At 40.2% G+C, this 27,698-nt stretch overlaps 1 protein-coding gene across 5 annotated transcripts in view; it reads left to right on the top strand.

The window, feature by feature from the left end:
• Positions 1 to 1,067: 1,067 nt before the first annotated feature.
• Positions 1,068 to 27,698, top strand: part of Lonrf2 (LON peptidase N-terminal domain and ring finger 2) — a 59,078-nt gene continuing 32,447 nt past the window's right edge. Inside the window, exons 1-2 of one of the 5 annotated variants that reach the window (XM_074050358.1) lie at positions 1,068 to 2,093; positions 12,985 to 13,103. In XM_074050358.1, coding sequence (XP_073906459.1) covers positions 1,364 to 2,093; positions 12,985 to 13,103 — 849 coding nt within the window. In that variant the 5' untranslated portion in view covers positions 1,068 to 1,363. Of the gene's footprint in view, positions 2,094 to 2,125; positions 4,509 to 4,536; positions 7,840 to 12,984; positions 13,104 to 27,698 lie in introns of those variants that run through there. The other 4 variants (XM_020170420.2, XM_074050361.1, XM_074050360.1 and 1 more) reach the window with 4 other exon arrangements.

The following is a 27,698-nucleotide window of genomic DNA, read 5'->3' as shown; positions in this document are numbered from 1 at the left end:
TACCTTCAAATACAAGTGAATCGTTATTTTTATAAAGAAAGTAGATCAAAATTCAGAGTGATTGAAAAAGAGACTTGGAATAATTCAGCCATGAGAAAAAGACCCGAACCTATTTTGACTATGACCATTATCAAATTCAATAGGCAGCCAGGTTGGGGGAGGGTCATTCATGGAAAAGTAGATTTTTGTTCTGTGTTTTCTTCATTATAGACCTAAACAAAGGACCACAGTGGTCCGCTTTTCTCTTTTAAGCATTGGTCTAAAATGTTCACTCCTTGCTCTTCCTAACCCAGGTTTGATCAAGGTACTTTGTGTCTTCTTCAGCTAGCAGTTTTAGGTATAGAAAAACATTGCAAATTTAGAATAAAGAAGTTTTGCCTTGAAATAACAAACAGCATGGATCCTGAGATGTGGCAATGCAGTTCTGTGCATCAAACACAGAATAAAATGGAAAAATTGGAAGAGAACAGGTTACATCATGAGAACTTCCAGAACCTGGCTAATGAGCACAGAAGGATTTTAATACAATCCTCGCTTGTACGAGAATGTAGCTTTTAACTCTCCTTCCAGCAACTTCTGGAGACCATCTTTAAAAATCATTTGCTTCCTATCAAGATACAATTGTCCACTTCTCAACTCTCTCCTCTTTCTGGGCACCAGTTTGATATTTCCCCAGGTTTTGTGGATAAATTCGAGTTCCAAAATGTCTAAATTTAGGGCTCTTGTAAGAAAGCCTGCTGCTTGAAGTCCTTTCAGTGCCCACTTCGGTCATTTAACATTTAACGCAGTTTCCTAAATCAAAGCCGAGGATGCGTGACGTGCTCGGTAACTTTCCCTGGGCTCTTTTCAGGACGGCCACAGGTTGTACGGACAGCCAGGCCTCAGGGAAAGGCAGGCTCCGCGGCGCGGGCAGCCGGGCAGGGCACTGCGGCGGACACAGGCTCGGCGCGCGCGCAGCGACTCCACGGCGGCAGGAGAACGCGCGCGCACACGCGCAGGGCCTCACGGGGGTGGCGGGGAGAGGAGAGGGAGTCGCGCAGTTCCCACGGCGACCCGGCTTACGTAAGGCGCCTCGCGTGGGCAGGGGCTCTGGCCGCGTGCACAGAGCCTGCCCCGCCCCCGGCCGCTGAGGTTGCGGCCGTGCGCGGTCAGGTCGCCCACGCCTCGCAGGCGCCTCCGGCCGCCGAGCCTTGCGCTCGCCCCCGCGCGTAGCCGCCGCAGCTTGGAGCTCGCCGCCCCCAGACGCTGCTGGCTACCTGGCTGGCCGGCTGGCGGCGAAGGCGGTGGCCACGTTCCTTCGAGTGGAGCATCATCTCTCCTCCGCTCCTTCCCTCCAGGCCTGAGTCACCGAAGCCCCGCGGTTATGAGCCCCGAGCCGGTCCCGTCGCCCCGGCCGGTGGTGCCGTCACCACGGGCGCTGGTGCCACCGCGACCGACGGCCCCGCAGTGTCCCCGCTGCAACTATGGGGAGCCGTTTATCCAGCGGCTGGAGAAAGGCAATGAGGCCTACCGCGCAGGCCAGTATGAAATGGCAGCCGAGCTCTTCCGTTCCATGCTGGCCGGCCTGGCGAAGCCTGACCGCAACCTGTGCCTGCGGCTGGGGGACGCGCTGGCCCGCGCCGGTCGCCTTCCCGAGGCCCTGGGCGCATTCCGCGGGGCCGAGCGGCTCGGGGCGCTGCGGCCCGAAGAGCTGGGAGAGCTGGCGTGCGGCCTGGCGCGCGCCATGGGCCTGCGCGAGCGGCGGCTGCCCATGGGGAAGCCAGGCCCAGGCCGCGCACCCGTGGCGCCGGGCGAAGCACGGCCATCCACGGCACCCCCAGCACCCCGCGTCTTGCTGGGCTGTCCTCGCTGCCGGAGACTGCTGTACAAGCCGGTGACCCTGCCCAGCGGAGTCACGGTCTGCAAGCGCTGCGTGGATCTGGGGTCGCCCCGGCCGCAGCTGCGTCGCGTGAACGTGGTGCTGAGCGGCCTGGTGGAGAGGTGCTTCCCGGGCGAGTGCCGGCTGCGCAAACTGGCGGGCCAAGCGCGGAATCTGCAGCGCCAGCAGCAGCTCGACGCCGCGCTGCTCAAGTGCGAGCAGGCCCTGGACCTGGGTAAGTCAGCCCTGGGGCGGGCCCGCCTAGTTACACAACCTGTGGGGCCCCGCGCAGAGCTGGGAGGTGGCCGGTGGCACGAGGTTTTAAAGAGCTTTGTCCAGGCTTAGAAGTCATTTTGCTTTCTAAAGTTAGGAAGGTGAAAGGTGGTAGCAGCCACACCCTGCAGGGTGATCAGTGTCAGAAGGCAGTTGCACCCCATTTGTCTTTTTCAGGACCCTGGTAAGTACTGTTTGGCCTGCCTGAGCTTTCCGCTCCCTAGGGCCTTCAAACTGCCATTCAGCCCCTTCTCAGCTGTTTAGGAATGGGAGGATGACAAAGTGTTTTTGCTGGTCCTGCAGGAAAATGCAAGTAACTGACGCATTTGAGACGGGTAGGGCCTTGTGCTGGGGCAGGATTTGCTCTGGGGATTCAGCTGGTGTAGCCTGGAAGAAGTGCCTTCCACTCTGCCTTCATTACCTCGTACTATCTGCTCTGCCGTCTCTGTCTCTCAAAGGCTGTTAAGATACTGTTATGGCGTATGTTACTAAAGATATATTGACTAGTGAATATGGTTTTTAATCTCGTTCATTCGTTTATCTCTACTTAGGTCTGTGACCAGCATCACCACTCCCAACCACCACCTGTTACAATATGTAATGAAAGGAACAGACTCTTTGTATTTGACTTTGAATGAGTATGCTATATAGGCAGTTATTTTGGGCGGAATGTGGAGAATGACTTGTCTTTTGGTTTTGTAATAGGGTATATATGATTTAAATCAATAGCTAAAAAGACATGGTTTAATCTTGTGTTTTTCAAAGAATCGTGTGCTTCGGTCTGTATGCCTTTTTTTTAGACTTAGAGTTAAGGTTTTCCCTTTCAGAAGGCACACACTAAAAAGTGAAATTTACTTGTTCTGCAAAACAGATTATGATATAATAATTAAGCAAGTGACCAATTCTGGCTTCTAATTGGGGGAATTTTCTGCTGAAATAGGGTAGTGAACTAGCTTTATACAACAAATATTCAGTATAGTTTTTGCAGCCAGCTTATCTGCACTTTAACAGGTTATGTGGTGTAGAGCAGTATTATCCAATGGAACTATAGTGTAAGCCACAGATATAATTTAAAATTTTCTGGTATCCATGTTAAAAAGGGTGAAAAGAAGAAGGTGAAATTTATTTTAACAATATTTCTAACACTGTATATCCAAAATATTATTTGAACATGTCCTCAATATTTTTTTTAAAAAATCAAGATTTCCTTTTTTAAAAAAACTGTTTGAAATCCAGTGTGTGTTTTGCATTTATTGCATTCACCGATTCAGACACTTTTATGTGAAATACTCATATTTAGATGTTGGAGCTGTAGAAACAGGAGAACTATCATATCTGCTGATGGGACTGCAAATTACAGCCCTAGAAAATTGTTTCGTAGTGTCTACAAATGCTGAATGTGACCTTTGGCCAACAGTTTCCAAGAAGTTCATGTATGTGTGTACCGAAAGACTGTGCAGTGGTGTCGGTCATCATTAAAGATGCTCGCAAAGTGGAAACCTAAATATGCAGTAGGAGCACAATGGGTAAATATATTATGTCTTCATGGAACACTATAGAGGAAAAAATAAACCAGTTATAGTTACAAATAAACTACAGTTACAAACTACAGTGTGCATGGATCTCATAAACAATGTTAAGTGAAAAAAAAAACAGACTTGAAAGCATTTTTTCTATGCAGTTGTATTTATCTGTAAGTCTAAACATGCAAAATTACTATAGGATGTTAGAAGTAAGCACAGTGATTTTCTGTGGTGGATGAAAGGGAATAATGACTGTGATGAAGTGTGAGAAGGACCTGTGGGGGGTGGGGTTCTTTTCCTTGACCTAGGGGATGGATACACAGGTGTGTTTGCTTTGTGATAGTTTGTTAAACTATATACTTAGGCTTTAAGCTTTCCCATGCATAAATTAAATTTCAATTTAAAAGTTTTGAAACTATACACTGTTCCAGACAGTTCATATGACAGCTTACAATTGAGTATATATCAGTATTTATTTTCCATTCAAAGATAGGAAAAGAAAGTTAACTTTCCCTAGTCGAAACTTTTAAGAAGGGGGCTGAGAATATAGCTCAGTGCCCTCCCTACAGTATTGCCAAAACAAATAAAACATCCAATATGTTTAATTTCATGATAAATAGGCCCAAAGTAGAGGTTTTGATGTAGTAAAAAAGTTCATAGCTGTTAGGAAGCAGAATACTTATGTTTAGGCCCAAGCTTTGAAAATATTATGTGACCTAACTAAATGTAGTAATCATTAACACTGTTCCCCAAATATTTCTTTCTCTATTTCTTCCTTAGACAAGGTAAGATTGAATGTCTTGGTTCATCTGATGTTTAGTGGAGCCATGTGAGTTAATTTTCACCAATAAATTGTGAGTAGAATTCAAAATAGCAAATAGATATGTTAAAGTGAACAGATAAATGTATGAAAAGATGATGAATTTGGTAATTGGCTATACAAAAGAACCAAGTGGCTGTTATCTAACTACAAAAATACAACATCTAAGGTAAAAAAATAATGGGTTAAAAAACAGACTGCACACTTTAGAAGTTGATATGAGAAAACTCAGTCAGTAGAATATATCCAAACAGAATCACAGAGAGAAAAAGAATAAAACAGAGCAGAAGAAATATGAGGGGCACAGACAAAAGTTCTAAATTCTATGAAATTAGAACCCAGAAGAGGAGAGAGGGGGAGAGGGGAAAAGAATATTTAAAGGAAAAAAATGACTGAGAATTTTCAAAGGCTGATCAACTGTAATTGTACTAAATCCAGATGCTCAATAAGCCTGATAGGATAAACACAAGCACACACAAAACACATCTATCATGGTCAGGTTACTCAGAATCAAAGAGGAACTTTAAAGCAGTTAGAGGAACCATACTAAGACCCAACAGCCAACTTTCATACAAAATTATTGAAACCAGAAAATAATGGAATTAACATCTTTAAAGTGTTGGAAGGAAAGGAAAGGGGTGAAGAAGGTTGAGGGAGGGACGGAGGAAGGTAAGTCAGTCTAGAATTTTTTACCCAGCTAAAAAATGTTTTTCAGAAATTAAAAAATCAAGATACTTTAAGTCAAAGAAATAAAGTTGAAGGATTTTATTGTTACCAGAATTGCACTACATGCATTCTAAGAGAAGGCTAAGTGAAAATGATGCACATGGAAGCATGGAGCTAAAGGGAGGACCAAAGACTAGAAAGTAACTAGATGAATAATTTAAGACAGTGCTGACTATTTCAAACAACAACAATGTCTTATGGTATTTATAACATATGTAAAAGTAAAACATGGCAGTAACACAAAGCCAAGATGGGTAAAGTCAAATTGCTGCAGAGATTACATATTGCTTTCAGAAGAGAGAAACTTTAAATGTACACAAATAGGTTGAAGTTTATAGGTTGGGAAATAATAGTATATAAAGACTGACAGAAAGAATGCTGATATGCAAAATTATTACCAAAGTGTTCTTACAGATAAAATGTATCATAAGGGATGGAGATATTTATGGCACATGAGCTGGTTCAACAGAAAAGAAATACTCCTAGATTTGTACCTATCAACAGGTGTATTCAATACACATATCCAGAGTATAAGGTGTCGAAATTGAAGGAGAAATAGATATTTTGAACAAAAATCTTAGCAATTGATAAAATAAGGATGGAAAAATAGTAAGGAATATAAATTGGAACAACACACTTCCGCATTTCGATTTAATCACAGGCGTCACCACATACAGCCAGTATGGAACGTAACACCTGTTCAACTTCACATGACTACAGGCAGTGCATGGGTTTGGCTTGTGGTTATGTTTTGCAGCTCTTGGGTTGGGTCATAAAACAAATTACAACAAATATTAAAAGATTGGAATCAGAATCTGATCTTCATACTGTATTCTTAAACTAAAATTAAGAGCAGATAAGTAGACTATCTTCAACTATTTGGAAATTAAGCAGAATATTTTATCATAATTTGTCTTAATCTGCATCTATAACAGAGTACTACAGACTTGGTGATTTATAAAGAAGAGAAATTATTTCTCATAGCTTTGGAGTCTCAGAAGTCCAGTGTCAAAGTCCCAGCCTCTGAGGAGGACTTTCTTGTTGCGTTGTTCCAGAGTAGAGGGCAGCGCATGGAGACAGTGCAGGGCCCACTTTGCAACAAAGCCACTCTGTGAGAGCTGGTCCATTCATGACTGAGGCCCTCAGGCCCCAATACACCTTCTTTAAGTCTCTACCTCTTACTACTGTTACAGTGGCAGCAAAATACCAGTGTGAGTTTTGGAGATCTTCTAATCATAGTGAAATTTATGGTTCAAATAAGAAATTACAATGAAAATTAGAAAATATTTTTCCTGGATGACGAAGAAAAACTGCAGATGCCACTTCAGAAGTGCTAAGAGGGCAATTTATTGCTTTAAGTACCTGCACTACAAGAGAGCAATTGAAAATCAGTGATCTCCCAGTTCCTGTTCCAAGAATGAAAAACAAAAGCAAATTCAACCCAAAGGAAGTAAAAAGAAGAGTTGAAATCAATTATAAAACAGGAAAAATGTAGTCCAGTGAGGTTTTTGTTTGGCGGTATTAGAGTTTGAACTCAGGTCCTCATGCTTACTAGGTAGGCGCTCTACTACTTGAGTAGAGCCTCCAGTGTTTCTTACAAGCATAGTTGCCAAAATGCCAAACAAAAAAATTAGCAACTTGAATCTAGAGATAACCCTAAAGGACAACACATCTTATGAAAAAAAAAAAGAAAGAAAGAAAATCATATGCCCAATGTTAAAACCTCTCAGGAAACTAAGAATAAAAAAGAATTTCCTTTAATTTCTTAATTTTGTATCTACAAAATCTATAGTGACCATCATAAGTTTGATGAAATACTGAATGTTTCCCCACTGAAGGAAAATGGTGACAAGGATGTTCACTGTCGTGACTGCCGATCAGCAGTGTGCCTAAGGTTCCAGCTAGTTCAATGAGAAAATGAAAAGGTGTTCAGATTGAAAAAGTGAAATAGAACTGTCATGTGTGGATGCATGGTGGTGTAAATAGAAACTCCAGAAGAGTGTATGTATTGCAAATTATAAGTGAATTATCAAGATCGCTGAATACAGTCAATATAGAAAGAAGCAACAACTACATACTTCGCAAAGAACAAATAGAAAGTTAAAGATTTAAAACAAATTCTTGGACAACGAAGTACTTGACCGGTGTCCAAGTCATTGATGGTGGTAGAGGTCAGAGTGGTGGCTGCACTTAGGAGGGTCCTGCTAAATGGGAGAGCACACGGGAACCTTTTCAGATCCCAGGAACGATGTGGGTGGTGGTTGCAGGGATGCACACGTAAAAGGTCAAGATGCACGCTTAAGGCTGTGGTCTTAGGAAGTCCTACATCAACTTGACTAAACAGCTTCTGAGCAGTATCACACTCATGCTTTCTGTCCCCAGGAAACTCTGTCCAACTTTTACTTCTTTAGGTGTCAGTTCATTGACTCTTGTACTGTTCTGAATTTATCACCACTGCACACACTTTTGACAGAGATTATAGCAGTTACTCCAGCTCCCAGTACAGCAGTGGTTCTGGGTTGAGGCTGGAGGAGAATAGTCTCTAATCAGCCTGAAACACAGATCATAAGCTGTCTCTTCTTGTCCTCACAGAGCCTGGGTGTGAGGTGGTCATCTTTTGATGCTTCCGCATAGAGGAGGTTAGTTGATGAACCTTCTGAAATTTTGCATCACGTCTCTGGCAGGTGCACATGTACAGTTTCTGCTGTATGCTTTCCTGCCAAATTCTTTCTCTTAAAAGAATTTTAAGTTTTCTTCTATTTATTTTTGAGTGATTCCTGAATAACTTCCCTTAGTTTTATTAAGCTTAAGGCTTAGTGGTTAGAAAATGTGTAGCAATAATCAGCTATAACCACTCTGAGTGTGACTAATCTCATCTTGGGAGCTAAGCAGAGTCAGGCCTGGTTACTTCTTTAATAGGAGGAAATGTGCAGTCATCTATTTCATGTGTTTGTGAAGTGTTGGCTTCATGAATGAATCCCCAAATGGTGAAAGGTCAACAAAGAAAGTCAGTTGATTCAGTGTCTAACATGAAAAGTGAATTCAGTGAACTTTGGATTTTAGGAGAAATGCCTTTGGAATGTGAGGAGTAGAGAAACTTCAATGTGTTTATTTAAAAAGGATGATTTTTAAATAATGCAAAGAAAATGCATGTAAACACAGGAAACTTCATCAAGACTTGACTAACACAAAGCTAGTATAAGCAAAGTAATAATTGAGAGAATTTTAGTGCAGAAAAGATGGAATTGGTTAACAATTCAGAAACTGGTTCCTTACAAAGATCAGTAAGAAATGAAGGTCAGGAATGAAGAAGAACATAATTATAGATACAAAAGTTTGTAACAGATTTTAAAACTAACACAGGGATAATTTTATATAGGGAAATGTAAATTGCCAAAATTGATCCAGGAAGAAGTAACAGGCTGACATGGACCAATAACCTTAAAGAAATTGAAATGCTACACAGGAATTTTCTTCTGCTAAAAAGCCAACAAGTTCTTGTGGACTTTCAAAGCTTGATTCCCATCTTACTTCAGATCTTAGAGAAATATGGGAAGATTTCCATCTCAACAAGGTAGTATAATCTTGGTATATCAGATAAAGCTTACAGAGGAAAATTTTATAGGCTAGTCTTACATATGTACATAGATGCAAAAATCCTATCTGAATTTCTTGGTATTTTAGTCCTGCAGTTTATTTTAGGGATATAAGTATAATTCGGTAGTAGACAAATCTTTCAGAGTCAGTCATTACAACAGGTTGAAGAAGATATAATATATGTTTTCTCTCAGATTTTGAATGGGTGTTCTGTAAAATCAACACACTCTTGTTATAAAGCCCTTAGAGAAAACCTAGGAATAGGAGAGAACTTATCTAACTTGACCAATATTCTCTCTCAGAAACTTGTAGCGAACATACTTCATGTTAAAACATTAGATTTTTTAAGATTCAAGAATAAGAGAAAACTGTAGAGCTCTGGGTTCCATCTCTCACACAGAGAGAGGGAGTGAGAAAGAGGCAAAGAGGGAGGGGAAGAGGGAAAAAGGCAGGAAAGGGGGAAGATGAAAAAGGAAATAAGGCCTCTAAATATTAGAATAAATGAATCAAAAAGGCTGTTAAGAGAATTCAAGAGAATCAGTTGGCATACTTAGAACCAATAAGAAACTTTAGTGCATTGGGTTCAGATATGAGAACTCTGTACTCAAATAAGGTTGTAGCAGGCACATTTCCCATGCTCAACCTGGAGTAAATTCCAGTAGATTTTTAAATTTTTTTTTTCAGATTTCAAAAAGTCTCCAGAGGAGAATTATATATTTCAAAATGCATTTATGCAATTGAGGAACTTTCATCTACTCTTTCAGTTGGAAATGATTAGTCTACAATTACATTTAGTATATAATGACATGCTACAAAGGCAGATATGAGAAGAACCAAATAGAACTTTATAATGCTTTCCAGGCAGTGAACATGCACAGTTTAAAATCATATGCTTGGCCAGGTGTGGTGGTACACCCTGGTAATTCCAGCAACGCAAAAAGCAGAGATCAGAAGGATCACATTTCCACAGGTTACTCCAGAGGCACCTGTACACCCATGTTTATTGCGGCACTATTCACAATAGCCAAGTTATGGAAACAGCCAATATGCCCCACCACTGACGAACGGATTAAGAAAATGTGGTATCTATACACAATGGAATTTTATGCAGCCATGAAGAAGAACGAAATGTTATCATTCGCTGGTAAATGGATGGAATTGGAGAACATCATTCTGAGTGAGGTTAGCCTGGCCCAAAAGACCAAAAATCATATGTTCTCCCTCATATGCGGACATTAGATCAAGGGCAAACACAACAAGGGGATTGGACTTTGAGCACATGATAAAAGCTTTAGCACGCAAGGGAGGGGTGAGGATAGGTAAGACACCTAAAAAGTTAACTAGCATTTGTTACCCTCAACGCAGAGAAACTAAAGCAGATACTTTAAAAGCAACTGAGGCCAATAGGAAAAGGGGACCAGGAACTAGAGAAAAGGTTAGATCAAAAAGAATTAACCTAGAAGGTAACACACATGCACAGGAAATTAATGTGAGTCAATGCCCTGTGTAGCTATCATTATCTCAACTAGCAAAAACCCCTTGTTCCTTCCTATTATTGGTTATAGTCTCTCTTCAACAAAATTAGAGATAAGTGCAAAATAGTTTCTGCTGGGTATTGAGGGAGTGGGAGAGGGAGGGGGCGGAGTGGGTGGTAAGGGAGGGGGTGGGGGCAGGGGGGAGAAATGACCCAAGTGTTGTATGCACATATGAATAATAAAACAATGAAAATTAAAAAAAAAAAGAAGGATCACATTTCTAGGCTAGTCCAGCAAAAAGTTAGCAAGGTGTGGTGGCACATGTCAGTAATCCCAGCTACACAGGAGGCATAGGTAGAGGGATTTTGTTCTAAGGTCAGCCCCAGGCAAAAGTTTACCTGAAACATAACTAAAACAAAAAGTTGCTGGAGGCATTGGTTCAAGTGGAACAGTGCTTGCTTAGCAAGTGTGAGGTCCCGAGTTCAAATCCCAGTGCTACAAAAATAACTAAATAAATAATAAATCCTCTGCTCATGAGCTGATACCAGCATTTCCTAGTTCCTGTGTGCATTTTGGAAGATGATTACTTAAAATCTCATTATAGATCAGAATTAACAGATGAATATTGTCTCTTGATTTTGAGGATAGGGGACACTGACTTTGAACCTTAATTAAGGAAAATGCTGTTCCCCCCCAGAAAAGAGAATTCTATTCTTCTTGCTAGTAGACCTGCATTATCAGAAAAAAATGTATTACAGATATATTTTGAATTTCATCGATAAAAATATTTGGAAATTTGTTTTCTCTCTTGTAATGCAAGTACCTGTATAATATCCTCAAGTTTTGCTCTTGGCCTACAAAGCTAAAATACTTAGCATCTGGACTTTTCCAGAAAAAAAGGCTGCTGACTTCTTCTCCAGCCAGTTATCCATACCAAGCCATGTCTTTTTTTTTTTTTAAAAAAGAAAAAATTTAAGTTTTATTGAGTCCTGTTGTTCTTTCCCCTTTCACGTTTTTTTCATGCCTTCTCTGCATTATGTGCAGTGATGACCCATTCATAAGTACCTGCTGCTCACCATATCTTGATCTGCCATCTTCGTGCATAACTTCTTTCATGCACCCTTCCTCAGTCACCTATATAAACTGAAAGGCATACAACCTCTGGAAAGGACCAAGTGGGGAGTTTGAGAAAGAGTAATGCTCAAGGATTTGAAGTAAACTGAAGCCTTCCTTATTTGAGAATTTATTGTATGTGTTTTTGATCAAGCAGGTCAAAAAATAATTTTAAAAAATCAAATTTCAAAAACAAATCTAAATTCCTGCATGTGTGCTACACAGCTTAGTTGATGGGCAGAAGCTCTCAGTCCAGTCCTAGGTTATCATTAGTTGTATTTAAATCATCATGTCATCTGCTGAGTGTTTCTGTGCTCTTAATTTTGTGAAAATATGCCTCCCAAAAAAGCAAATGGTAACCCAAAGGCAAGAACAAAGGGTCATGTAGTGTGTATACTTAATTGACATGATAAAGTGAAAATTTGAAATTTGTAAGGTAGCATTATGGGAAAAATGAGTCAGGCATCCTCAGTACAGTACAGTTCTGAACTCTGTGCATCGTGGGTATTGGCAGTTTTCCCTCAATGGTGGTCTCCTAGGAACCATAGACCCACAGATACCAAGGGTCCACTGTATTAAGTAAAGAGATGGGAACACACCTTAGGTGTTGAGAAAATTTGAGTATCAGCTAAAATGCACAGCTGTGGGCCTATTACAAAGATCCTAAATGGGTATTGGTGGTGGAATGAGCCAAGCCCAGCAGTGTGATGGTCCTGCTTTTGTGAGCTTCATCTTCATTGCTTTTCCATGGTTGCCTGCCATGTCAATACTTGTTAACATACTATGCATCATTTCACAGTCACTTTTGACATCTGTAGGTGAGCTTTTTGTCTATAGTAACCTAAGAGTTGCTTGTACTGCTGATTCCTCCTCCTGAGGGATCTAGGGAAAGAAGGTTTTTTTCCCTTCCTTTTTCCACTCAGGAGACTGTACTGTAGGTACAATTATGTGAGTAAATTAGCATCCATGCAATTATGTAGGAAAACACATTATAATTTACTTTTCTCTTAGTGTCTTAGCATGAATTTCCTTCTGTACTTTCATGAAAATTGTTTTTAATCTCCTTTAAAAATACGTAGTTGTATAGGTTGCATATCCCCATCCAAAATGCTTGTGTCTGGAAGTATTTCAGATTTGAAATTTTGCTTTGGTTTTTTTTGGGGGGGAATATTTTCATTCCTAATCTAAAATCTGAAATTCTCCAAAATATGAAATTCTTTGAGTGTTAAACCAGTGCTCAAAGCTTTCAGATTACAAAGCATTTTAAATTAGGGATGTTTGGAATAGAGATGCTCTACCTGTAGCATTAAGATGATTCAGCAGTTACTCAGTGGATTATCAGAGGTTGTGTTGTAGCTAGTGTATGTGAAAGAATGTGTCTTTTTTTCCTGGCGTTTTTGAAATCATGTTAATCTTATGTCTGTTTTCCTGAAAGAAGCTCTGTAAATTATACTAATCAAACCACTAAACTCTAAATAATGACTGGAGGGTTATTTGATCTTCATGCTTATTTTATAATTTAATATTTAAAGACTTTTAAAGTGTATTTGCTTTTAAATGTAGTCATTTTTACCTATTTGGGTCCCTTCTGCCTTTCAGCCCCTGATGACAGTTCATTACTGCTGCTGCGGGCAGAGTTCTGTTTAATCATGAAGAACTATGAGCAGGCTCTGCAGGATGCCCATGTGGTCTGTCAGAAGGAACCTCTCTTGACCAAGGTAATTTACGTCTGCTGGTTTTGGAGATGATAAAGGTTATGGGATTTTATTGAAAATAAGGCAGTATGATTGTGATTAGGGACTTTCAGACAGTATATCTCCTCCATATTCTAGTAGTACAAATTGAGTAATCCATTGCATACTAAACCAATCCAATCTGAGAGACCAAGTCTCCAAATGGAGTTGCATAAGAAACACGTTTGGATTACTCTTAGTAAGTACTTAGTGAAATCATATGCCCTGCACACTGAGAACATGGATTATGTAAGCAAAAATAATTGAATTTTATAAAGTTGTGAGTGAAGAGGAACTATTAATTATTAAATTATAATTTATATAGGAAGATAGCTTAATTATCGTGAGTGGCTATTGGGCCTTAATATACACATGATTATATAAAAATGTAAGTGAAGGGCTAACATTCTGTGTGTACTTTGGACTAGTTTTAATCTCTGTTTTGTTTGGAGGGATCTAATATTCTCAGCTGATCACATAAAATGAACTTTGCTAATCTAATAATGATAGCTAAACTGTAAAGAAATTTAAGAAGGCAAAGAATAAAAGCTTTTTCATGAATCTTTGAAAGTTAAACCCCTTTAAGAAAATTTAAAGCTTTGAAGAACTTGTGATGAAATTAACAGTTATAGCATACTCTGTGAGCTAATAATTAAAAATATTTATTCTCCTGCTATATTACATTTATCATCTTTGTTTTAGAAACATTGAAGTGACAGCCAGGTTAGTAGATAAATTGTGTGTCTTTCCCCTCCCTCCTTATCTCCCTTCCTCCTCTCTCCCTCCCTCCTTTCCCTCTTGTTTCCTAATATCCTGGGCATGGTGGCTCATGCTTATAATACCAGCTACTTGGGAGGCAGAGATTAGGAAGATCAGGGTTGAGGCCAACCTAGGCAAAAAGACCCAGATTAGCCAGGTGAGGTGGTACAGGCTTGTAATCTCAGCTATGTGGGAGGCATTAGTAGGAGGATTGTGATCTGAGGCAAGTTGCGAAAAAACACAAGACCCTACCCAAAAAAATAACTGAAGCAAAAAAGGGACTAGGCGTATGGCTTAAGTGGTAGAGCACCTGCCTAGCAAGAATGAGACCCTGAGTTCAACCCCCAGTACCACCAGAAAAAAAAATGTTTTCAGATTAGATTCAGTGTAAAGTTGGATGGAAGCAAATGTTTGTTGGTCTAAACCCAAAATCCATTTTCTTGCTTATTTGCTTTACTGTAAAATGCATGTTTTATTCTAATATCTGATGCCTTTTCTTCTATCATTTTCTTTTTAAAATTTATTTTCAGTTGATAAAAATTGTGTATGCTTATGGTACGTAATGTGAAATATACAGCCATTGTAAAATGGCTAACAAGCTAATTAACATAATTTCACATACTTATCTTGGTAGTGAGAACACTTAAAATATATTCATTTTCTGGGCATGGTTACTCATGCCTTTAATGCTAGTTCTTTGGGAGATGGAAATTGGGAGGATTAAAAGTCAAAGCCAGTCCAGTCAAAAAAAGTTCAAGGCCCTGTCTCAACCAGTAAAAATGGCTGGGAGTGGTGTGTGCTCCTGTCATCCAAGCTGTGAGGAAGCATATATAGGAGGATTGCAGTCCAGGCTGATCTGGACATAAACACAAGACCCTATTTGAAAAAAATTTGAAACCAAAAGGATCAGGGACTTGACTCAAGTGGTAGAGCAACTGCCTAGCATGTATACAGCCTTGAGGTCAAACTCCAGTACCACCAAAAAAAGATCTATTGTCTTAGCAATTTTTAAGAATACAGTAAATTACTAATGCTATACATAGTGTTGTACAATGAATCTCTTGAACTTGTTCCCCTCCTGTCTAACATAAACTTTGTATCTCCTTTGATTAACATCTACCTCACCCATGATCTTCTGAGGTAATTTTTGTCAGCAATGATCAAGCCTAAACTATTATGAGTTATAAGTAGTATTACTGAGTGATAGTAGACATCCATTGATCTTTGAAGCTACATTCTTCTTCATAGTATTTTTCTTTGAGCTAAAAATTTGGCAGTTTGTCTCTGATAAGAGATAGACTTAATTACTACAAAATTGCATGACAAATTTAATGTCTGAAGCAAATGAATATTTAATGATAGAGACTTGTCATTCTTTACAGTTTATTGCAAATCTGTACACCTCAATTCTTGACAAATGCCTAAATCATTTTAAGGTAGTAAAAGACAAATTTATTCCAGAGCTTTTCACTATAACTAAGAATTAAGAAAGAAGTGATATTTGGAGGTAAGTTGAAGGGATGGAGGTGGGAAAGGGACCAGGAAGTAAGTTGAGGGGGAGATTCAGTGGGCCAAGGATGAGATGGAAGTACTTCTAGAACCAACTTCAAGGTTCCAGGTGTGGAAATGTTTGCACAGTATATTTTTATTCAAGCACAACTACCTCTTCACACAGCTATTCCTGGCTAACATTCATGACTAAATATTCTAAGCTTTGGAGCAACTGGATGAGCTAATACCAGCAATATACTTGCTCACCAGTGGAAATGCGTACAGGCACATAGTCAGCTTGATCTTTTTAGAAAAGTTTACTAGTGTATGTTGATTGTACAAAATAATGGATTTCATAATAATATTTTCATAATGCTCTGCCTGTGAGAGAAACATGTACTATTTATCTGAGTCTGGCTTATTTTGCTTAACAAGATGGTCTCTAGTTCCATTCATTTTCCTGCAAATGACATGATTTCATTCTCCTTTATAGCTGAATAATGCTTCATTCTGTGTATAAGCCACTTTTTAAAAATCCACGGACACCTAGGCTGACTCCATAATTTGACTGTTGGGGCTGGCGGAGTGGCTCAAGTGGTAAGAGCATCTGCCTAGCAAGTGGGAGGCCCTCAGTTCAAACCCCAGTGTCACACAAAAAAATTATAATGTAATATGACTATTGTGAATAGCTCCATGATAAATATGGGTATGAAGGTCTCTATTGTATGTGGCTTTGATTTCTTTGGTTTATACCTAAGAGTGGTATAGTTAGATGACATGATAGTTCCATTTTTAATATTTTGAGGACCATATACTGATTCCCCATAGTGACTAGACTAATTTATATACCCACCAACAGTGTTTTTGCTCTTTAAACAGGGACTTTTTAAGACATCCCCATTTTATCCCCACCAGAGTTTGTTGCTTGTTTTCTTGATGACAGTCATTCTGACCATTGATTTGCATGTCCCTCTTGGTTAAAGAGGCTGAACATCTTTCTTCATATATGTATTGACCATTGGTACTTCTTTGAGATCTGTATGTTCAGTTCATTTGTGTATTTGTTGATTGGATTGTTTGTTCTCCTGCATATGTTGAACCATCCTTACATCCTTGGAATAAAACTATGTTGATTATGATGTATGGTCTTTTTAATGGGCTATTGAATTCATAAGTATTTTATGGAGAATTCTTATGCCTGTGTTCATTAAGGAATTTGGTCTGTAGTCTTTTTTTGTTTTTGTATCCAGATAATACTGCATTCAGAGAATGAGTTTGGAGTGTCCCTTCTGTTTTATGAAATAGTTTGAGAAGCATGGAGTAAGTTATTGTAGAATTTGGAATTTAGCAGAGAATTCACCTGATCCTGGGTTTTAGTTTGTTGGGATTCTCTTTATTACAGCTTCAACCTCATTGCTTGTTATAGATCTGTTTAGTTTGCTAATATCCTCTTAGTTCAATTTTGGTGTGTCTAGAAATTCATCCATTTATTCTAGTTTTTCTTTTTCTTTTTCTTCCTTTATTGTTGTGATGAGTGTGGGGGGTACATGGTGGCATTTATACAGGTTCTTACAATGTATCAAATCATACATGAATTTACCTTCTCAACTATTCAGATTTGTTGGATTCATTGGTATCTGTTGCAATATCTTATTTGTAATCTCTAATTTTATTTATTTGGGTCTTCTCTTTCTTTTGGTTAGTTTCACTAAGGTTTGCCAATATTGTTTATATTTTTAAAGAACTCCTTGTTTTATTGAACCATTCATCTTGTTCTTTTACTCTCCATTCTATTAATTTCTTCCCTGATCTTTATTACTTATTTTGGGTTTGGCTCTTTTAAAGACCTTGAGGTACATTATTATTAGTTCCTTTATTTCAGCTCTCTCTCTCTCTCTCTCTCTCTCTCTCTCTTTCCCTATCTCTCTTTATCTCTATCTCTCTGTCTCTCTTTCTTTCTCTCTCTCTTTTTGCAGTACTGGGGTTTGAACTCAGGGACTTACATTTGCTGCTTGCTAGGCAGACACTCTTACTGCTTGAGCCACTCCACCAGCCCAGATCTTTTTTTTAATGTAGGCACTTATCACCATATACTTTCCTTCTAGAGCCGCCTTTGCTGTATCCCAAAGGTTCTAGTAAGTTTTATTTTTATTTTCAGTTGATTCTAGGAGTTTTTTAATTCCCTGTCTGATCTATACAGGGACCCATAGATCATTCAGTTTACTTTTGTTTGTAGAGTTTCTCTTGCTGCTGCTGTCTAATTTTATTCCATTATGATCTGATACTATTTGATGAATTCTTTTTTTTTTTTTGTTCTTAAAGACTTGTTTTATGGCCTCAAATGTGATCTGTTTTGGTGAAAGTTCTGTAGACTGATGAGAATGTGTATTCCACAGCTGTTGGATGGAATATTTTGTAGACGTCTGTTAAGTCCATTTGACCTATGGTATAATTTAATTTAACTCTGAAATTTCTTTGTTGATTTTTTTTGGTCTGAATTTATTGATGAGAGGGGGGTGTTGAAGTCACCTACAACTATTGTAGCTGGACCTCTTTGTCCTTTGCTGTCCAGTGGTGTTTGTTTTATGAAATTTTGGTGCAACTTTTGGTATACCCAACCATTTATAATCACTGTTTCTTGATGGATTATTCCCTTTATTTAGTGACCCTCTTTATCCTTTGAGACTAATTTTGGGTTGATGACTGCTTTGCCAGATAGGAATATTTATACTCCTGCTTGCTTTTGGATTATGTTTACTTGAAATATCATTTTCCAGCCTTTCACTTTCAATCTGTGTAGTCTTTGCCTGCAAGATGAGTTTCTTGGAGACAGCAAAGAGTTAGATCTTATTTTTCAATCTGTTCGTTTGTCAGCATCTTTTAATTGGAAAGTTAAGACCACTTACAGTTAGGCTTATTACTGAATAGTTGTACTAATTTCTTCATTCCTTACCCTAGAGTTTTGCTTCTTTACTGAGTTAAAGATATTTGTTTTTTTCCCAATTCTCATTTATCTATTCTTCCAGTGGTATCTATTCTTTCCCAAATTCTCACGTTGTGCATATCTTTCTTCCTCTTATATATGTAGTATTTCTTTAAATATCTTCTGTAGTGCTATATTAGGGCTTACGAATTGATTTAAATTATGCTTACCAAGGATAACTTTGCTGAATATAGCAGTCATGGTTAATAGTTACTTTGTTTCAGGGTTTGAAATACATCAGTCCATGCTCTCCTGGCCTTTAGGGTTTCTGTTGAAAGGTCTTCTGTTATTCTAGTAGATTTTCCTTTGTATATAAAGGAAAATCTCTTTATTTGTAAATAAAGGAAAATCTCTTTCTCACAATTAGTATTCTTTCTTTGTTCTGTATTCTTGGCATCTTAATTACATTAGTATACGGAGAGGTTCTTTCTGGTCACATGGATTTGGGATTCTAAATGCCTCCTGTACTTGGAAGTTCATTTCTTTCCCTAGAACTGTTTTTTGTTTGTTTATTTGTTTGTTTGCTATAATTTTATCAGATAGGTTTTGTATGAGTTTAGTCTGCATCACAGACTAAAGTCTGTACCATAGATTTGTAGGTTTGGCCTCTTCATTGTATCTAAGAGGTCTTGCAAGTTGTGGTCATGATTTCTTTTTTTTTTTTTTTATTGTCATTTGAATGCAGTAATTCCTCAGTCTCATCTTCAAACCCTGATATTCTTCCCTCTGACTGGTCTAGTGTATTGATAATGTTCTCCATTGAGTTTTCTATTTTGTTTTGTTTATTGAGTTTTTCATCTCCAAGATTTCCCTTTTTTTTCTGCATCTTTGTGTCTTTGCTGAATTTCTCATCCAAATCTTGAATTGGCTGCTTTACTTAATTTATGTGTTCAGTTAAATCCTCTTGGAGGTCATTGATCATTTTTAAAACAAGATTTTTTAACTTTTGACATTTCAACCATTTTAGTATCTTTGGATTCAGTTATTAAAGGACTGTGAACTTTTGGAATTGTCATGTTGCCTGTTTTTTTTTTTTTCATATTTCTTGTTTCTACTTTACTATTTGCTCTTCTCTTGGGTTGGCCATCCCTTCCAGTTTTATATGGGGGACTTCTTAGTGAACATCCTTCTCTTGAGTGCTCATTCCTCAATATTGCTCAGAGAGGGAAAAACAAACCATTGTAATAGAAACACCACCAAAACAAGCAGATATAGAAATACAGTACAAAACTACAATACAAATGTAAGCACACCACCAATAACCATAAAAGAAAGTGGCAAAAATATTGCCCATTAAATCATGAAGTTAACAACCAATAAAGGTAAAAGTAATAATAAAGTTTGAAATAAAGGAGGGAATCAGGAAAAAGGAAAAATGAAGTAAGGATAAAGGAAAAGAAAAAAGAATGTGAGGAAGAGGAATTGAAAAAGACAAATAAAAATCCAATTACAAAATAAAAAAAATACCTAATTAAAATTAAATAAAAGTAATAAAAGGAATAAAAAAGATTTTTTAAAAAATAAGACAAAACAATACTAAAATATAATAGAATGAAAAAAAGTAAAAATATTAAAAAGGAGGAATTGGAGAAGTTTTTTGGTTTGTTTTTTTTTTTTCAGGGTCCTCTAATATTGGAATATGCTTTGTCTGGAGAGTGGGTAGTGGGCTACAGCTGGAGTCCATTGTAGCTCCCCCTATTCCCCCTGTACAGGTCAGTACTGTATTGGGCTGAGTGTTAGGTTGGTCCAAGGGTGTGTTTCTGAATCAGGGCTGCATTCACTTTATAAGGTTCCCTTCTTTGCATACTGGGAGCTGCTGCTGGCCCCAATGTGGGCCAGGCAGGTTCTCAGTCCAGAGTTCCACTCCCCAGTTTGTGCACCCAGGGACAGCCAACATCCATGCTGAGGTGTGTCCCCCAAGTGCATCAGAGTGTGGGGGAAGTAATCATAGCACTGAGTTTTGCAACCTGGAAACCTGGGCACTCTGCCTGCTGGTCTCAGAGCTTTCAGACCCTGCCTAGCAATAAACCACCATGAAAGAGGGGGAAAGCTGTGAAAATTGAGCGATCTGCTGGACCTGGGCTCAGAACTCTGTGTCCCACCTGACAGCAAACAACACACAGCAGAGAGGCAGTTCCTGAGGCCAAGCCATCTGCCAGCTATTGGCTTGGAATTCTCATTCTCTGCAATAATTCACAGACAATAGGACTTCTCCTTACCACAGAGGAAAGGGCCATAGATCACCTGGCCTTTTATAACAAGTGGTATGTAGTTCCCTGATGCTTAAACATCTTAGTACGTCCACATCTGACCCTATGCATAACTGCCTCTTGTGGCTGTCTTCCACCCAGATACCGTGGCAGGATATCCCCAGGCTATCCATCTTGTGATTGTTCCTTGCTTTCATGTTCCAAAGTAGCTCAATCTCAAACAACAGACCCCCTCTCAAGATGTTGCCTGACTATAGCATGCCCACAACTGGAGAATGATGCAATGGATTTCTTCTCCAATACTGGTCTGCCATGCAGGAGGAATCACAACACACCAAATCTGTACAGGATTTACGGCTTGTGAGAACTGTGGTCTCTCCTGTAGTGGGATCGCCAGTCTCTTGTCATCAGGATAGCCTGGATCACCTTGTGGCTTCTGGTTTTCTTCCCTTCTGGGAGCCAGGACTTAAGTTGTAGACTGTCTTTTCTCTACTTCCTACTTTTCTCTAGAGGGCCTTTGTGTTTGGCTTTCTTGTCACCTCTTTCTTGATTCCTGATGCTCTTCCCCCCTTTCTCTCCTTGGCATATAGTCTGTCCTTTGTTACCTTCTCTTGATTCACAGAGTTGTACAGAGGAAACCTGTAATCTGCTATCTTGTATACTTGTATACTATAGAAACTTGTATCTGCTAGAAGTTCATTCAGTTTGCTCTTACCCAAACAGGGACTCTGTAAGACTTATACTTATTTAAAACCTGGTTAATTCAATTAATAGACACTGTGGTATCAAAACTGGAAATATTGGTTGAGCTGATGCTTACATGTGTGAACAGCATTTCACTTGAAGTTCCTTGTATATATAAGATAGTATTATTCTCAAAGAACCTTTGATAAGCAGAAGGAGCACACTTAGATGCTACTGATATATAATGATTTAGGAGGCACCCCAGAAACTTGGTATTCATAATTTTGTACTTTTTTTTTGGCAGTACTAGGGTTTGAACTCAGGACCTTGCACTTGCTAAACACATGCTCTGCCATTTGAGCCATGCCCCAGCCCTTTTTGTCTTAGGGTTGTTTTAAAATAAGGTCACATTTTTGCCTAAGGCAGGTCTGGATGGTGATCCTCCTACCTACAGCTTCCTCTGTAGCTGGGACCACAGGTGCATGCCACCGTGCCTCACTCATCTTATTGAGATGAGGTCTCTCTCAACTAAATTTTTCCTAGTCTGGCTTCAAAATGTGATCTGCCCTTTCTCTGCCTCTCACATAACTGGGATTATAGGTGTGAGCCACTACTCCTGGAAGATTAAGGATCCACAACAGCTGAGTCCACTCCGACAAAATGAAAATAAGTAAAATTTCAGGTATTCATCATAGATTAACATCTGTATATAAGACTGTGTATAAGACTCTGTTTAAGACTGTATATAAGACTGTATAAGACCATATACACATATATACAAAAGCCAAATCCATTGTTATGAAATGAAAATTAGCAAAATTTCAGATACCCGTCATCAATTAAAGAGTTCCATAGGTGAATCACAGATGACCTACAGGGTATCTGATGCTTTGCAGAGAGCTCAAAGATATATTATATGATGAATAGACAGCAATATTAGGGCAGGCGCTGCTGCTGATGGAGAGATAGATTACCATCAGCACATTGTTTTTTTTTCTGATTTTAGTTTCTTATTCTAGGGTCTGGGTCTATAGCTCAGTGGTACAGCTTGTGTTAAGCATATACAGGGCCCTGGGTTCAAGCCCTAGCACCAAAAAGGAAAAAAAATATTTAAAAAATATGTTAAACATATCTCATGCTGACATCACATGATGTCATTATTGTGGGGAGCAGATTAAAGCCTATGAGAACTGGATACGAGCAAGAAGATATGCAGTTAATTCCTTTTACCTGTTGGCCAAGATAGGCACAGCCCCTGCACGAAACAGGGAAAGGGAGAACAGCTAAGCTTGCATTCGGAGAAGCAGGATCTCAGGTTTCTCCTGTTACAATGTCATGCCCCTCCCCAGAGCCTCTGCTCCACCCTGTTTGCCTTGCTGTTTATAAAAGGCCCCTGAAGGAGAGCTTGGGGCTTTTTGCTTTTGCCTTTTGGGGCTTTTACTTTGGGCTTTTGGACTTTTAGACTTTTTACTTGGCTTTTGGCTTTTTGCTTTGGAGGGCTTTTTGCCTTTGAATATTGGGAAGAAGCTTTTACTTTGGGCCTTTTGATGTAGGAAGCTTTTGGAAGGGAAAAGAATTATTGAAGGGAAAAATTGCTGAAGGGAAAAGAATTATTGAAGGGAAAATGCTAAAGAGGGGTTGGTAGAAAGTCTGCACTGAGAGCTTTAACATAGGCTTCAGAAAGCAAAGCTGAGAAAGAACTTCATACATAGGCCTTAGGAAAACTAAAGCCAAAGAGAACATGGGACAGTGCACAGTGCAAGTCCAAGGACCAAGACCTTAAGCATTTGTTGCCCTCAACACAGAGCAACTAAAGCAGATACCTTAAAAGCAACTGAGGCCAACAGGAGAAGGGGACCAGGAACTAGAGAAAAGGTTAGTTAGAGAAGAATTAACTTAGAAGGTTACACACATGTACAGGAAATCAATGCGAGTCAACTCCCTGTATAGCTATCCTTATCTCAACTAGCAAAAACCCTTGGTCCTTCCTATTATTGCTTATACTCTCTCTACAACAAAATTAGAGATAAGGGCAAAATAGTTTCTGCCGGGTATCAAGGGGGTGGGGGGGAGAGGGAGGGGGTGGAGTGGGTGGTAAGGGAGGGGGTGAGAGCAGGGGGGAGAAATGACCCAAGCATTGTATGCACATATGAATAATAAAAAAATAAAATTTTTTAAAAAAAGAGTTATGCATATGCAAGTTGTAGGCATGGCTGTTTGCAAGTTTGAGCACTGAGGCTTTAAGAGAGCTAAAGAGAAATGAAACAGTGCAAGCCTGGGGGGGAAATGACCTTAAAAGCAATTAAGCTAAAGATAAGCTAAGAGCAAACATGGGACATTGCCAGCCTAAGGAAAGAGGTTTGAAGCAAAGTTTTAAAGAAGGCTTTAGAAGCAAGGTTTTAAAGAACTACAAGGAGTAAGGCCTTAAAGAATCAAGATAGGGAAGAGAAGCAATGAGGGTTGCGAGTCTCCAGCTGAGCGTACAGCACCCTGACCCCAACTTTCTGTCTGTCCTGTGTCTTTTCTAAAATCTCCAGTCACCCCCAGTTAAGCCCAGTTAGGTCCAGTAATTACCAAGGAGTGAGAGAGAAAAACCTTGCTCCAGCAAGGGAGGGAGCACAAGAAACAGCTCCACCTTCAATTATAACATAGGCGGGTGGTGATATGGTGAGGGCTTGCCCAACCCCTCATTGCTTCAGCCAAACATTCAACTTGGTTCCTTTTCTTGCACATCAATGCAGCATACACCCTTTTCCTGCAGACATTCAATAATTGCTGCTAGTACCTCATGGTTTTCCTTAATTTGTTCTATTTTCAGTATCAGCTTTTCCTCTGCCATCTTGCATCATCGCATTCATGGTATTTAAGGCAAGAGAGAAAAAGTCAGGTAATGTAGGGAATGAAAACTGACCTTTATGGACCAGTAGTGGCTACTAGTAATTTGGAGCATTTTTAATGCACAGGCAAGGATGAGAGATGTAAGGAATTAAGAAGTAACCGTGAGTGTGCACATACTATTTTCCATCCCAAAGGTGCTACTTAAAATGACAGACAGTAAGGGGGAAGGGTGATTTACTTTTGGTAAGAGCAAAGGAATAAAGTAGTCATGTGAACTCAGAAGAGAGAACAATTATAAAAGCTGGACTTAAAAAAAATGAAGAGATCATAAAGCCTCCAAACAGACCAAAACTAGAGAAAACCTGCAGTGGAAAAGGATAAGAATTTGGCCCAAGGGTTCGGTCTATCCTTACAGCTGTAGCTGGAAAAAACCTTCAGAATTACCACCTGAAAGTACCAGAGATCTGAGGAGTTCAGGGCCTTTGAAGCATCTGAGAGTGCCTGGTAGAACAGGGAAAGGGGTAGAAAAAACACAAAAACTGTGGAAGTGAGACACAAATTCAGAACATAAACCTCAGACTCACAGCCAAATTACACATGCATGTATTAGATGAAGAGGACACAGAAAAATAGCTAGAAAAGACTAGATGGAAATCTGTTCTTAAAAGATAGTGATAGAGTCCCCTATCTCTAAGTTTAGTGAGTTTTTAAAACCTGGATACATTTCCCAGTACTGTACAACTTAGGCAGGAATAAGCTTCAATTATCAGGAGTACAAAATTCAAATCTGACAGGTGTATTAAGTCCCAACACTCATTAAATCCTGGTTTATTGTCAAATTTCACAGGAAGAACCACAGGCTTAAAAAAAGAGCAGTGAAAAATCAGAACAGAGCAGAGATACAAGCATCTCCATACCATGAAGGAGGCAAAGGTTGCAGGGGAATCCAGGAATGTTAACTGCCTATTAAAACAACCCAGTAATCTGAGAACACTGTGAAATGAAGAGTTAATGCATTGTATATACAATGCCCTGTTGGGGTCCAGAGTTGACCACCCCTCAGAGGAACAAAAAGACACTCACGATAATGTAAGCCACAAAGCGAGGTTTATTTCCAGCCAGCTGGGGTCCGGGTATCCGCCCGACGCAGTGGGTTTCAGCACGGACCCCGAATACAAAATTTAGGCTGCTTTTATGTTTTTTTAGACATTAGTCACGGTTACACAGCAATTTTTATGGTCCCTGGGGTCACATTTTTCTGCTATTGCCCACATCCTGGTGGTGGGGCCAGATTACTTGAAGATTATTTATCAGGAATTTGGTAAACACCAGGTGTCTCAACTCATTGACTCACATACCGTTTTAGCAAGATTAACCAGAAACAGTCCCTGTTCCCAGAAACCGTCCCACCTCCCTTTGTTCCAGTAAGTGGTGGCTTGGGTCATGTTAGCCATGGTGGGTTTCAGGCTGAGTGGGCTGCAAGCCTCAAAGGTACCCTAACGTTTGTACCCTAACATTCCCCCCTTTAGTTGTTCATAATGAGGAATCATGCTCATCTGGGCGACGAGCGTAAACATCCTCAGGGCTAGGTAATTGTTCGTATTGCTGCCTCAGGACCATTAGTTGGACTGTACTAATTCGATCTTTTACGAAGGTCACTAGCTTATTCAGAATACAAGGACCGAAGGTTAAGATAAGCAGTAGTATGACCAGAGGGCCCACCAGGGTAGAGACCAAGGTAGTGAACCAGGGGGACCTATTGAACCAAGCTTCGAACCAATTTTCTTGGGTTTCCCTTTCTCGTTTCCTTTTTGCCAGTCCTTCCCTCACTTTAGCCATAGAATCCCTAACTACCCCTGAATGGTCAGCATAAAAACAACATTGCTCCCCTAAGGCAGCACATATTCCCCCTTGCTGAAGGAACAATAAGTCTAGGCCCCATCGGTTCTGAAGCACTACATCAGATAGAGAGGTAAGGGATTTTTCTAAGTGACTAATGGAGGCTTCTATCCTCTCTATATCCTCGTCTATGGCTGCGCGCAGCGAGGACATCCCTTTATGTTGAGTAGCCAGGGAGGCTATGCCGGTTCCTGCCCCAGCCACCCCTAGGCTAAGTAGGGTAGCAATGGTTAATGCAGAAATAGGCTCTCTCTTCTTTCTCTCACCTGTTCCTGTATTCCAGTATAAATATAGGCTCTCCTCAGAATGATAGATGATGCGGGGCAGCACAGCCACTAGGACACAGAATTCTTTAGAGCTGTTAAACACATTAGTTGATAGGCAAGGGGTGAGCCCGGACTGTGAGCATATCCACCATCCATTGCCTTTTGGAATTACCCACTTAATACCATCGCCCCAGGTGGGGTTGTCTTTTACAACAGTACATAGGTCCTGTTTTCCCACTGGCACCTTCCCTAAGCAGGTTCCTTGGCTGCTCACTTGTATGGTCAGACCTCTCTTACGGTCTCCCCAGGAACATTGGGTGGGGTTTTCACTAGTTGAGATATCGTAGGTGACATTTAGCCCTATTGCCTTATAGAATGGGGGCCTCACATCATAGCACAGCCAGCAGGAGGTAGTCATATTAGGGTTGGTGTGGTTCAATGTTAGGAATGCAGCATTTATCAGATTCCAGAGGGGGTCTGTGGACCTGGTCATGAGACTGGGCTTCACCAAGGGAGGGCCGGTGCCTAATGGTCCTGGAGTTTTAATACTAGCCTTTGTGTGAGGCTGGGTAGGGACTGGGGTTGTGCGAGGTCGGAGAGGTGGCTCTATATAGGGCGACTTAAGTACTTTGTTGGGGCCTACCATTTTGGACGGTGGCCCCATGGGCTCAACTTTTAATCTGATTACTATGGTCGAGCCAGAATGTCCACCATATTTATAAAACACAAGTCCCCACACCTTACCTTGTATCCACCCGGGGGTGTCCTCTTTGCCACTGTCAGTGAAGGTGACCTTGATTCTATCTGTATCTGTGGGCTGTCACTCATGGGTGGGTGACGGAATTCTGCACCCCCAGGATACCCCGTTTACAAAGGCAAATTTGACTAGGTCTGGTTTTGATATCCCCCACTTCCATTCACCATCGTTGGATGTGACACATGCCCATGACTTACAGAAGGAGTGTTGTATCCCCCCACAGTCCTTGTTCTTTTTGTGGCCGGGGCAAGCATAAAAACCATAACGTCGGGCTGACTCTGCAGCAGTAGACTTGTAGGCAAGATTGATGTCTCTGAAGCAGAATTGAAGCTCCGGCCACCAAGTTCCTATGGGGGCAGTGCGAGTAGTCTCATTAAGGGTGGTATGAGTCTCCCCATCGGTGAGTATCCAGGTTATAGGGCTGGTGCTTATAGGGCTGGTGAGGGTTGGTTTCTGCGAGGCTCCTGCTCTGGGCATTGAGCAAGATCATAGCGACCAGCCAACCCATCCGTGGCTGCTCCTGAAGACTCTGCATGTTCCTGGGGTCGCAAAAGCTTCAGCTTCAATGGGTTATGTGGGTGCCACCGTGCGGTCCACTCTCTAGCCTTTTTCTGTTCCTGATGATTGGCTTGACGCACGTGGGAGTGATGGACCCAAGGCCCGATGCCATCAACCTTAAGAGCAGTGGGGGTA

This window comes from Castor canadensis, chromosome 12, assembly GCF_047511655.1.
Source record: "Castor canadensis chromosome 12, mCasCan1.hap1v2, whole genome shotgun sequence".
Classification (NCBI taxonomy): Eukaryota; Metazoa; Chordata; class Mammalia; order Rodentia; family Castoridae; genus Castor; species Castor canadensis.
The sequence above is the reverse complement of the archived record's forward strand: the minus strand, read 5'-3'. Positions and strand labels throughout refer to the sequence as shown.